The sequence below is a fragment of the Macrobrachium rosenbergii genome, chromosome 2, assembly GCF_040412425.1.
Source record: "Macrobrachium rosenbergii isolate ZJJX-2024 chromosome 2, ASM4041242v1, whole genome shotgun sequence".
NCBI lineage: Eukaryota > Metazoa > Arthropoda > Malacostraca > Decapoda > Palaemonidae > Macrobrachium > Macrobrachium rosenbergii.
In genome coordinates this window covers 31007208-31020847 of record NC_089742.1, presented here as the reverse complement: position 1 = coordinate 31020847, position 13640 = coordinate 31007208, and the positions used below count along the sequence as shown (strand labels likewise).

At 36.5% G+C, this 13640-nt stretch overlaps 1 protein-coding gene across 1 annotated transcript in view; it reads left to right on the top strand.

Annotated features, from left to right (window-relative positions):
• Positions 1–13609, top strand: part of LOC136844740 (FAD-dependent oxidoreductase domain-containing protein 1-like) — a 15148-nt gene extending 1539 nt beyond the window's left edge. Inside the window, exons 2-9 of the mRNA XM_067113978.1 lie at positions 2448–3441; positions 6373–6602; positions 7478–7591; positions 8837–8999; positions 9808–9953; positions 10625–10865; positions 12630–12744; positions 13140–13609. Of these exons, the coding sequence (XP_066970079.1) occupies positions 2869–3441; positions 6373–6602; positions 7478–7591; positions 8837–8999; positions 9808–9953; positions 10625–10865; positions 12630–12744; positions 13140–13279 (1722 nt within the window). The 5' untranslated portion in view covers positions 2448–2868 and the 3' untranslated portion in view covers positions 13280–13609. The remainder of the gene's footprint in view (positions 1–2447; positions 3442–6372; positions 6603–7477; positions 7592–8836; positions 9000–9807; positions 9954–10624; positions 10866–12629; positions 12745–13139) is intronic.
• Positions 13610–13640: the final 31 nt, after the last annotated feature.

The window sequence follows — 13640 nt, the reverse complement described above, 5'->3', positions numbered from 1 at the left end:
TACAGGTAGGTATAGTTCCCCTTCTTAATATCCAGGATTTCATCTCTCTGGCGTCGCGAGAATTATGGTCGCTAAGAACAAAAGTGTAGTTCATGCGTCTTTTGTGCTCTTGAACCGGTTTATCAAACAATCAATCAAGCCTTGCGTGTTTGGATGAATTTTTTAATTCCCAAGGCTAAAGCTATCGGGAAAAGTTCTTATCAGGTCGAAAAAATTAAGAAACAAAATAAACACGAATCATTAAACATCGAAGGTTTCATGGGAAAAATTTGACAATAATACATAATTATAAGTTGTGCTTTATTACACACACACACACACACACACACACACACACACACACACACATATTACATATATATATATATATATATATATATATATATATATATATATATATATATATATATATATAAATTTCAATAAAATACTTTTTCGTTCATCTAGTATAACATGAAAAAAACGAGGTTGACTTTCTTATTCAATATAAACAAGTATCTTACTGTTAAAGTCATTTTACTGTGACGTCACATTTTTAATACATTCATTTCATACATCCCCTCTACATTTTTTTGTTTAGGGTTGGTTATATCTAACACGTGATTTTCTTGTTTGCACACAAAATGAATAAATAAATAGAAACACGTTGCGTTTTCTGTAGCAGCAAAAAATCGAAAAATTCCGGGAAAGATATTCTCTGAAATCGGTCTATAACTAAAGCATCTTATATGAGACTCAAATGCGGGGGCGTCATTTGGGGGGCTGGGGGGTCAAATGCCCCCCTCAAGACTCAACTTGCCCCCCAAGACCCAAGTTGCAACCCCCCCCCCAAAGCCTCAACTTGGCCCCCTCACCCCCAAGCCTCAAGAAGTAACAGCATGGTTTCTTTTTAAATGTGCAATCATAAATATATAAAATTTCTCAGAAATATTATGCTTCTTGACCTTTGTCTGTCTACTAGCTACCAGTGATGATGAGATAAAACATATGGTAGTGGGAGTATATAATTTTTGCTGAAATACCTTGCTCGCTCATGTGGCTTCAAAAACACATCAAAAAAAGCTCAAAAAAAAAACTCAGCTGATTAGGCTCGCTTCAAGGCCAAACCGTCTTTTTCCTCCCAGCAAAATCTGAAATGACGCCCCTGCTCAAATGTAATTCTTCCATGATAGGAAAATGACGACGTATGACGAGGTTTGCCGCGAACCCTCAAGCGCAAGCGCTCTTGAGGCCCATGACCCTCGTATAACGGCGTCAAAAGACATTGAATTAAGCTTTTGGGTAACTTTGTTGGTCTTCAAGGCCAGTGTCCCTTTCTTACCTGTATATTCTTCAGTGTAGTGTGGTACAGGTATCTTAAGCAGTTATTTTTTTTTATGTTGGGGATCTATAAAAGAAACCTATGTCGTTTTGCTTACGAAGTCAAAAGCAGACATTTATCGTACTTGTCATTTGATATGATAATCCTCTTTTTTTCTCTCTCACACGCATATAATATATATATATATATATATATATATATATATATATATATATATATATATATATATATATATATGTGTGTGTGTGTGTGTGTGTGTGTGTGTGTGTGTGTGTGTGTGTGTGTGTGTGTGTGTGTGTGTGTGTGTGTGTGTTTATTTGTGAGAAAGTTCTTTTTTCGTTGACTTTATTTTCTTATTTTCATCCTTGATTTACTATAAACTTCTTCTTTCGACTATGTTTTTTGCTTTTATTATATAATAACATATTATTTCATGGAACTTCGTGTTGCACGTTGATAAGCTTCATAGCTTATTATCATTGAATAATAATTAATAATAGTTTTATCATGGCGAGCTTAACTCTATATAACCTCACACTAAATTACACGTGAGCTGCCATGAGGTTGCAAGAGCAATGTTTTTGACGACCACCAATCAGGAGCGTGAATGAGAATAACTACCCTTGATTATGTCACATGTCGGTTTACTGTTAGATTAAACTGATATAACGCCAGCACCTGCTCTTGCCCCCAATGAATAGACCATTAAATGAACGCCGGAAAGGTTAAAGAGTTCTGCTTTTACGAAAAACTACTTATTGCAATGCCCATTTCCCACCAATTCGTTGGCCATTGTCTATCGCCGACGTCTGGGAAATAATTCTAGATAACGTTACACAAAGTATCTGCTATCAATGACATTTATTTAACCTTTCTCGCGTCGACAAGATTTGTTTTCATTTCTTTATTTTTATCGTATGTTTGCCCTTAGGAACTGCTTCTGATCTGTTCGTGCTTTTGCATCTAGAGGCTGCGCTGCTGCCGAAGTTTCAGTTTTGGATGATATTATTGTGCCTCAGGCAGCTGGGCCTTGTTGCGATTGAGATCAGTTAAACTGTCAATTGATAGTGGCTGGCAACAATGCTGGTTGTCGCCCACATGATTGTGAAGCAAATTCTTGTTGCAGATTGCCTTTTTACGACTGGTCCATGTTAGAACAACGAATATAAACGTGTGCAGTGAAGCAGCTTCAACCACTCAGTTCAACTGCAGCTTCAAGACAGTCGTCACTACGAAGACCATTAGTTCAAGAGCATTGCTGTTATTTCTATATCTCGCCTTGATTATCTTGACTACAATTACAAAAATACGGGAAAAACCATATGTGATGTATCTGAAGGGAATGAATTGAGTTGGACTGAACTCTATTGAACTTAGATAGCATAAGAACATCAACACGAGTAAACTGAGGTGCTGTTACAAGGCAAAGGCACTGTTTGTTAGGCCATTACTACTACAACTATCACTTGACGGTGTTGATACACCGGGAATCAATCATATCGTTTAAAGTTGAGCCAAAATAATTTCGTGTACAGTACAAACGAACTATGTTTTTTACGACAGTTATCACACCGAGATTAACTCTAAATTGCAACAGAGCTTGGAACAGGCAGCTGAGAAGGTCTTTCCTTGTACGAACGGAAAGGACTGGTCACCCCCACTACAGCAGGTCTCTTTCAACCACTTCGTTACGATTATGTGAGGGTGACAAAAGTGGTGGCAAAGGCCCTCCTACGGAAATCCAAGGTGGTGTTGGAAATACAGCAGGTAATGTTGGAAAAGCAGAGCACAAAGAGCCCCTCTACAAGGTCAGGTATGAGAATCCTATTTCGAGGACTTTGGGGATCATGGGCGATGACGTCAAGGAGTACTTCAGCGGGAAGGGGAGGAGGGTGAAGAGAATTTTAGCCACCACGGAAAAGATCTTCAACGGCAGAGAAACGGAAAATGAAGACGGGCAAAGAACTGAAGGGCGTGAGGTCTCGCAAAGAACCGTGTGGCCGTCTACTTGCGACGTGTTGATAATTGGAGGTGGTGCCATGGGGTCGTCCATTGCCTACCATCTGAAAGAACGCGCACTGAAGGGCCTTCATGTGGTTGTAGTGGAACAAGACTATTCGGTGAGTTGACATGACGTAGCCTGTTCTAGCTTAGGGTAATGTACAGTCTTTCTTGTAAAGTTTCACTTTAAACCTCTTGAAAATATAATTTTCCTATGTTTTAATGTGTGTACTTTGAGCGTTTCTCGTTAGAACTAAGTATTAGCATTATTCTTTGACAGTCTACTGTAATTAACCTGTAATTAACCTCAGAACTGATTATTTTTTGCAATCGCGCATGTGCAGTGTTATAGGGTAACTTTTGGTAAAAAGTGGAGCTCCCTCACCAGGGTTGGAGCCCCCAACTAAGTAACACGGCCTACTAGGTTAGGTTAGATAGGGTCCATTAGGTTAGTATGCTTCCTTTTATAAGAGATTGCCTTTGCCAATCCCTTTTTGAACATATGTCTCTCGCATTTGCGGAACCGTTCCATACAGTCCGTGCGGAGCTAATACTTAGAAATACCCATTTCTCATGTTCGTTTCTTTGGCTGTAAAATTTTACTTTACTGGAATGAATGTTAAAATGTAAAAGACAATAAATATCTCGGTAACAGTAAATCTGTGATAGATCGGAGCATGAGTTTCATACTGATCATGTTAAGGAGACTTAAGATCACAGCATAAAAACTCTAATATTAAAAAATAGTTTAAAGTAAAATAATACCTTCTTTGGTACCTCTTCTAAACCTTGAGTTGAGTTCATTTCTCAGGCAAACAGATCCTAGTATGTGTTGTTGGTTGATTGTGTTGTAGAGGGTAGCAATAGTTACTTAGAATTAGTTTAGTTACTTGTATAACTCATTGGCCTATTAAAATGAGAATACAGTGGCCTAGCTTGAGGTAAAACAAAAACAAAAAATAGCAAATTGAAGAAAAAGTAGACTTGGCCCGTCAGTTGATTGCTTGTTGCCTTTTAGTTTTCCCAATCAGCATGATGTATAGGCTACATCCCAATTTAACCTGGTATGGAGTTATCTGACCTAAACTAACAAGGCCATGGTGACCCAACAGATTATTGTTATTGTTACCAGTTGCGATGGAAAAATCAGTAGCACAGTTGCTGTGTATGTAGGAATCAAACCTGCCTTCCCCAAGTGAATACCATAGTTATTGTAACCGTTTGGTTGTGGTAAGTTATTTATTTACCATAATAAAAGGGTAGGGGTAAAGTGTAATAACCTTTTATTTATGCTCAACACCCAGAAAAATACAGTTTAGGCCATTGGTTAAACATAAGAAAATGACTGGGCCATTTTCATAAATGAAAAGCCTAGCCCACCTGTATGCCTCAGCCGCTAAGGGGAGTCCCTTACCCACTACTTCACTGTATTATTCAATATTGAAGTTTCAGTGAGACGTTTGGTAGCTGAAAATGTTTAGTCTGTCATTCAAGTAATATTTTGGCAAGTAGTGTATGGTGCTAGAATTGAGGTTGGGGGTATAGTGCCCTTCAAATATTTTCCAGTTATTCCTTTATTTTAACCCATGGCATACTTTGGAACTAAAAATTGGAATTTTACTGCCCATTCCTTATCACAGTGTGTAGAGAGGGGTGTTTTGATGCAGTTTTTCCTATTTTGTTTTTCTCTTTTCACTGGAAAAGACTGTGGGTAGTGGCCATCTATTTGTAACTTCTTGCTTGATATGAAAACCTATTCATAGTTGGTAGTGCAAAAGTGCCACAAAAATAGAAAGTGTAGACTAAATCTGGTTTTTGGGTGAGTAATTGCCATCATTAACAAAAGGATAATGAAATTGAATCAAGGGTGCAGGTAAGTGATTTGCTCTGTTTTAGAGTATTTAATAACCCCTCAACTTAACAAACTCTTTATCAGCTTATTATGGCAGTTTCTGCTTTTCAGACGTGTTATTATGCCAGCTTTTAAAATTAGATTGTAAAAGTGTCAGGTGCAGTTTGGTTTGTGCTAGAAATTATTTGGAACTGTTAGGTGTTCTTCTGTAGGCTGTTACTTACCAGAGGCCCAGACCTGAGGCAGTGTTTTATGGTAACGTAATATCCTGGCAAGATCGTGGCCATTGTAATGCTCTAACAAGTGGCACCTACTGAGTTTTGTAGTGGGCCCCTGGCTCAAGTAACTTGTAATTTTTGCCATATGCTTTTTTTTTGCCTAACCAGAGTTCTAGGCAAAACTGACACATGTATACTGTATTATCATTACAAGTGAATTCAGCATCATTATATGTGTGCTGTGACAGTGTATGGCAACTGAAACTCCCAAAGTAAATTACGTAAGGACGAATGACCAAAGTTATTACAATACATGGCCTCAATCATCCTTAAAGAAGGAAGTAAATATGTCAAGTAGCGAGGAGATTGGCAGCCATGAAATCCACCATAGTAGCAAGACAAATGCCCATTGATGATATATAGATGATTTTAAAGGTGAGGATCTGTGGTTTGATCTAAACACCTATCACTTAGTTTCTTCGCTATATAAATCAAGGTTATGTGTATCTTGAAGACTGTTAAGTTTTGAGCTGATGAGAAATATATGGGCAACTTCACTAGAACTTATGAATGGTTGATCTGTTTTAAAAGATGGCACGACTTGATGATTGGACACTCGAATTGCGTACTTCCTGACAGGTGCTTCAGTGGATTCACAGATTCTTTTGTTTTTGAAACCATTAGCTAAATTGAATTGTTGTCTGGAAGTTAATTTAGCACAAGCAAAACAAGAGGTTTTTAAATATGAAACATAATTATATATTGGAAGTGAAGTTTTGGTATTTTTATCTCACAAAAAGTTACCCTTGAAGACTGCACAATATGAAATTCACTATGGAAGTGGAATTATTTTGAAATGTAAGATAACATGTAGTACAGTACTTAATATATTAAACCTATTTGTATTTAGTATAACGACCAGCACAATATTTACAGATGAAAGATTGACTAATTGACAAAATTTCCTTTCTTGATTTCAGTATAAAAGAGCCTCAACTGTGCTTTCAGTAGGAGGAATTCGTCAACAGTTCAGCATTCCAGAGAATATTCATTTATCCTTGTATGGAATGGATTTTTTGAGAAATGCACCCAAGTTTTTGGCTGTCGAAGGAGCAGATCCTCCTGATATGCAGTTCAATCCTGGTGGATACTTGACCTTAGCTTCAGAAGAAGGTGTAGAAAACATGAAAGCCAACTTTGATATTCAAAGGTAAATGATGACTTTGTCCTTTTTGGGGTTTGTGTGAATGTACAGTCTTGAGTTTTTCTTATATATGTTTATGCTTGTATTGGGTTTTGAATTTGCTGATTTTGTAGAATTTAACAAAAAGCATATGTTGATCCTAGGTATTAGAATTATTGCATTGATTCTGATTTTTGTGGTGTGATACATACCTTGTCAAAACAGGGCTTCACAATAGCATACAAAGGTCAGTGAACTTTATGTAAGAAATTATTTACACCCCGAGTTGTCAGGAATGATTCCACTGATAAATATTCCTTAATCTAAAAAGCCTTGGAACTCTTCTATAAGGTCTTTAATAATGCTAGAGGGGCCTGGGAATCTGTGAGTCAAGCACTTATGTAGCGGGGGAACTTAGACTCAAGTTTGGACAATATCGGTGCCTTATCCAGGAATTTTTTAATTAGCGTAGAAATGTTGGCATTTTTGTTTAAGACTGAATATTTGTTTTAATGAACATCAGCCCCATAGTAAGACTTATCATGTTGCTTTTTTTTTTTTTCACTTCGCCCACCATTTATTTTCATACTTTGAGTTTAACTTGACAAGAAGGGTGGTCTGGAGGGTCTTTCTAGAACAATGTCAGATTTGTTGGCAGTACTGCAGTACTACAAAAAGTGAAAATGAGAGTATTATTTGATACATACCCGAGGACCAAAGGGTGCAATTATGATAGAGCACCTTCCTCTTCTGACTGACAAACAGAAGACTGGTGGTCTTGGGAACATAGGGACTGCAGTATTAGTCATATACTGTATATGTTTCATGAGGTTATGATGAAACAAACTGTGCAAATGACTGAAATTTGATTTTTGTAATGGGTATTTTTTCTTCTATTGCAGAGAGGTTGGTGCTAAAGTAGAATTTTTGAGTGCAGGAAGATTAAAAAAGAGATTTCCGTGGATTAATACGGAAGGAATTGCAGCTGGTGTGATTGGCCTTGAAAACGAAGGATGGTAAGAAAGCATTCTGTGATGTCTGTCGAGTGATAACTCTTGAAGATTTTTTCCAGTACCTGATTACCTTGGAGGCTACTGATACTCAAATTTCATTGTGAGACAGAACAACATTTCTCCACATCCCGTTCTGCTCCTGGGCAAGCATTGTAATCATTCTGAATATGTTTGGGAGTAGACGTGTGATTATATTTCTTTGTATTTTTCATATTCAATATTGTGCAGAATATAGACATACGTAAAGACAATCAGTTTTAAGAAGGACACTCATGGCTCAATTGCAGATATAAAAATTAAAAGGTAATCAGACATTGTAGTGAAAGAGGGGAGTCCACTTCCAAATGATTTTCAAAACTGTCTAGTTTAAGATTAATTTGAACGTATCAGAAATTCTGTACAGACATGGTGTTTTTTACCATCTGTAAACAGTATACACTTGAACTGTCAAGAATGTGTGTAGAGAAAGTAATATAAAATAATAAATATCTAAAACTGAATTGGATTAAATAGATATAGGTTGTAGGTAAATGTAAAGGTATTAAATAAATTATTTTTACAATTACTGCACTTCCAAGGGTAATACAGGTAATGGAACCAAGCTTTCATTAAATTGTTTGTTGATTTCCCTCAAAATCTCTTTAAAGTTATCACAGATAAACTGTGACATTCACATTCTGGTCCTTTCATGGATTCAGCTTGTCCTATTCATCTTTGTTTCCTCCAGGGAGTGAAATCACGACTAGTGACTAGAGCCTACATAGAAAATTTAAAAAATAGAAAAAAATAAACTTCAGACATTGCAAAGTGTATAGATAAATCATTAATCTGCCTCTGTTGGCGTAAGGCCAGCTTAATCAACTGTCTTATAAACATTTTAAAGGATATCTTTTATTTTTTATGTTGAATTATTTTTTAACTTGTGTTAGAGTGGGTTTGAGGTGTTAGCTATTTTTTATCTCTGGCCCAATAAGGCATGTTTTATGGTTTGTTTTGTATTCTTCTCTGCATTAGGAGGATGACTATAAAAATTAGGCGTAGATTCTTGCAAAAATTTGACCAAAAGATATTTTGCAATAAATAGGAATGTAACTTACTTAGCCATGGTGAGGTTGGTGATCTCCAAAAAGTCATTTCTTAAGTGATTTTGAAGGAGCTGTCCGTAAGTAAGATCCCATAGATCAGTGCTGTATTATGTATTTGAAGCACTTCCCTTTTCTATGTTGATATTGTGTGTATCCTTGACAGGTTTGACCCTTGGAGCTTTTTGTGCTGCTTAAGAAGAAAAGCTGTGTCTCTTGGCACAGAATTTGTGACTGGAAAGGTTACTGGACTTGACTGTGAAGTTCTTGATGATATTGTGACAGAAGGCATTGGAAACTTGTCTTTAAAAAACATCAGAAGAGCTGAGGTAAATATTACCATAGCATTGGGAAATCATGACATTTATTTCTTTACAGGTACACCTCACTATCTTGTTCCTGTAGATATTAGATGTCTGCACGGAAGGCAATGTTTTATTTTGAGAATATTTAGAGGATTTGTTAAGCATAACTTTTCATATTTTGATTTAAAGTCAAAATGTATAATAATATACAGTAATTACAATGCTGTGTTGTTAGATTTTCTTGGATTGCTTCCTCACTTATGCATTCTTTTTCACTTGGAAACCTTGCTCTACATAAATCACTTTTGGTTAGGTAGGAAATCAGGCGATTGTAGTTCACTACTGAAGTAATTTGTAAACAGTGAAGTTATATTTTTCTCTAGCTCTGTAAGTGTAGAACAGTAAAAATTTACTTGTCATATCAAAGTGTAAACTTCAGTATAAACCACATGCTGCATAGTTGTTTCTAACTCTCAACTTCTAGACAATTGCAACTGGAAATTCTGAAATATTGTCAGATTCATCCCTCCATCCCTGTTAGGCAAGTAAGAGGAGGGATCTTCATAACATTTTTGCTTTTATAAATGATTAGTCATTGTCATTCCTTGCAACAATCGCAGAAACAGCATGAAAGGTTTACCTTAAGGTGGGAAGAGAATTTGTTAGATCCTGTGGTGAAATTTAATGTATGTAAATATTTCATATTGACAGGGAAGTTCAAAAGTAAAATACTTTATTTTTAGAAACATTTAGGTGATTAATTGTTTGATATTTAGAAAGAAAAAGAATTTGCCAACAATAGAGTGCTGACACCTTATCGTATCCTTCGCAGGTCACTCTACCAGATGGCGAGAAGCGAGATATCAGCTGCGCAATAGTAATACTGGCTGCAGGTGCCTGGTCTGGAGAAATTGGTAATTTGGTTGGCATCGGGCAAGGCAGCGGAGTCATGGGAATACCCATACCTATTGAACCCCGGTAGGTGGTTGTTCACATGCATAAGTCTCTCCGTAATGGGTTATTGCCATCAGTGCGCCTTACATGGTGCGTTGTATGCATTAATAAAGGTCCCTTCAACCCCAAGCTGCAACCTCTTACACTCCTTTTTATTATATGTCCATTCATATTCTCTCTTCCATCTTATTTTGCACCCTCTCCTTACAATTGTTTCATAGTGCAACTGTGAGGTTTTCCTCCCTTTCAGCGTTGAATGACCTCATATGTCCCAGTTTGGCCCTTGGCCTAAATTTCATATTCCATTCCACATGCACAGGTCATTGTTAAAGTGAAATCCATGTCGTTATGTTATAATTTTATTTTTATCATTGATTTCTTACTTATTTCATCTTATTTACCCTTCCAGTGTGAAAATTGAGCTTCTAGTGTAACATTGTTAGAAAACAAAGCAATAGAAGAGAGGTTAGAGCGAGTATCAAATGAAACGAGTACAAAAATTAGAAATAATGACATTGGAAATGAATTTCACAAAACATTACTAAATTGAGATCTTGTCTTAACACTTTTATTGTATGCAGTATGACATCGTGGTTGTTTGGTTGCATTTTGAAAACTTATTGACAGTGCAGCAATGTGCACGTGCTTGTCACCTTACATTAATCAACTTCCCAAGCTCTTAATGTCCATTCCAGAAAGCGTTACGTTTATTGCATTCATGCTCCTGATGGTCCTGGGTTGGATTGTCCCTTGGTAATCAATCCTGACCACTCATACTTCCGGCGAGAAGGGTTAGGTGGCTTGTACCTTTGTGGGCAGTCACCTACAGAGGCTGAAGAACCACCCATAGATGATTTGGAAGTGGATGAGAATTATTTTCAGAATCGTGTCTGGCCAGCGATTGCTCAGCGAGTTCCAGCATTTGAAAATGCAAAGGTAGGTATTCATGTAGAATAACATATTTTCTTATCAGTGTATATACATTTCTAAATTAATACTGTATGGTATTCATACTGCAAAATTTTATGTGGGCATAACCAACAAAAATGTCAAAAATTTCTATTAACTCAGCCATACTGAATTTTATATTTTAGTCAGAATTACCTGTTGTGCAGTACAGCACTGAATAAGGCTAGGTAATAGGTTTTCTATAAATGATGTAAATATGCAACTTATTAGATGCTTCAGGGGTCTGACTTTCAGAATAACAGACCATAGTATAGCCTTTACTTATTAAAAATATACCACAGCCAACAGAAATCCCAGGAAATTTGTATTGTAACTGAATTGCTCTACACTTAGGGTAAAACCCTTATCAGCAAAAGGCATATGTTTAAAAGTGTAGCGTAGCAAAAAACTATCCTAATAGTGCAGTTGGTAAGCTAAGAAATGGAATATTTTAAGGGGTTGCTGTACCAGTAGGAGAGGTTGTTAAATTATTAAGTTACACAGTGTTGCTTGTTGAGCTTCAGAAGGTAGAATGCAGTGGAAACATGATTTTAAGTGACTATGATTAGTAATTGATTTGTTATCTAAAGGCTGGGAAGTCCATGTTAGACAATATCAGAGTATCGGAAAGTTTTCAGTAAATGAGCAATTTCTACACACAGCAGTGTTGAATTCCAGGTCTCTGATGGTCTTCATTACCACAAAGAGATTAGGGTGGACAAGAAAGTAGCGTTCAAGTTGGGTAACGTAACAACAACTTTTCACTTTCAACAGAATCAAGTACAGTACAAGGTTAGGCTCTCATGGCAATATAGCCCCAGGGTACCCTTTTTGGGAAGAGAAGAGCAATATCATATGATCCTCAGACTTTTTGTAAGAGGGATGTAGCCAGTTCCTTTAGGAGGAGGCATCAGATTTTTGTCAGAATGGTCTGTTGTATCTTGAAGTGATCAAACAACTCAGCCAGTTAGGACGTGTTTGTAATGTATCTTGACATTCCTAAGTCCTCAAGCATAGAAATTTAGTTACCCAAATGCCCAGTTTTGACAACTGGTAGGTGTTTTTTTCCCCACCCTGATTCATGAGACCCCATCTCACCAGAGTTCTTACTTTTTCAATATTTGTAACATGTTGGCCTCAATAAATTGGCTCTTGGATATATAATGCATCTGATAATGAATGCCCCCTCCCCCCCAAAAAATACGAACTTTGCCTCTTGGGAGATTATCCAGAGATACCTCAGAAAATAAGTTGTTCATTGTATGGATTTATAAAATAAGTTGTTCATTGTATGGATATATATCACATAAAATCATTATAAAAGAATTTAGAAGCCAAAGATGACTGGAAACCATAACATTTATATAAAATATTAAAGTTATTACAGTAGTAAGACTTGGTACAGTAATCCTAATGGTTCTAGAAGTCTGTGAATCTCTGGAAAGTATTTGACTAGTTGGCAGACTGACAGTTATGCAGTTAACTACTGGGAACAGAGCACCAACTTACTTGACTCCCCTGACCTTTTTTCTAAAAGTGGAATGACATCTGGGATTCACGTGCAGCACAAAAAGCATACAAAACAGTTGTAGGTTTTTAGAGAAATGTTTTCTTATTGATGCAGTGGGGTAGCAAATTCTCCACACTTATGAGGAGCTTGTTGTCATGCACTGCATATTTCAAGTATTTAGTCGATACGTTTTTATAAAGGTTAAAATCATTTTAACATGATGCAATTCTCTCTCAAACCAGCTGAGGAGTTCATGGGCAGGATACTATGACTACAACACCTTCGACCAGAATGGTATAATTGGACTTCATCCAATGTTTTCCAACCTGTTTCTTGCTGCCGGCTTTAGTGGACATGGTAAGTCTTGTATGGGTCTTATCCACAATTCATGAAAATTTAGCAAAAGGCCAAGTGTTTGGAGCCCTTTGGTTTGCTTCGAAAGACTTGGCAAGCCTCCATGGTCATGATCATTTTCGTCTAACGGAAGTAACCAATTTTTTCCAATGATAATTGTAAGCAAGGGGTTAAACAGATATTCTTCACTTATTCAAAATGTGGTTCCAAGTTCACAGAAAACTGTAGGTCGTGCAAGTGAGTGACTACTGTACCATTTGGATATAAAGTACTATTGTTATTTAAAGTAAAGTAGCAAAGTAGCTCAACAAAACCACTGAGTCACACAGTTTTTAGAGGGCTGTAATTTTAGTTAAAAATAAATATTTTTGTTGAAAACACAGTGCATATACTTCCAGGTATACAGCAAGCTGCAGGCATCGGGCGAGCAGTAATGGAGAGCATTCTTCATGGAGAGTACATGACGATAAATTTGGAACGTTTTGCATTTGAAAGAATTCTCATGAATGAACCTCTTCTTGAACGCTATATTGTGTGAAATTTGAGAAAATGTTTAAAATGAGATTTACACAGGTGGTTACAGATAGCATATTGTTACTGTTAATATTTATATTTAATTTTTTAAAAGAAACTAAATTGCTTTAGTTAAGCTAGTCTTGAATACATTCAGTATTTATAAAGAAATATTGTTGACTTTCCTTCCTTCTTCTTTGTTGACATAGCTATTTTATTCATTGTTTTGATTCCCAGAATTGCTTGAATTACTGGTACCTCCTTTTTTTATAAAGTATTTGTAATGTATGTACAGCTCCCCATAGTTGTTTGAAATTTAATGTACAGACCTTGCTGTAAATAAAATTTTCAGACAGCTTTTGTTTCACAGAATTGTTAGGTTTTAC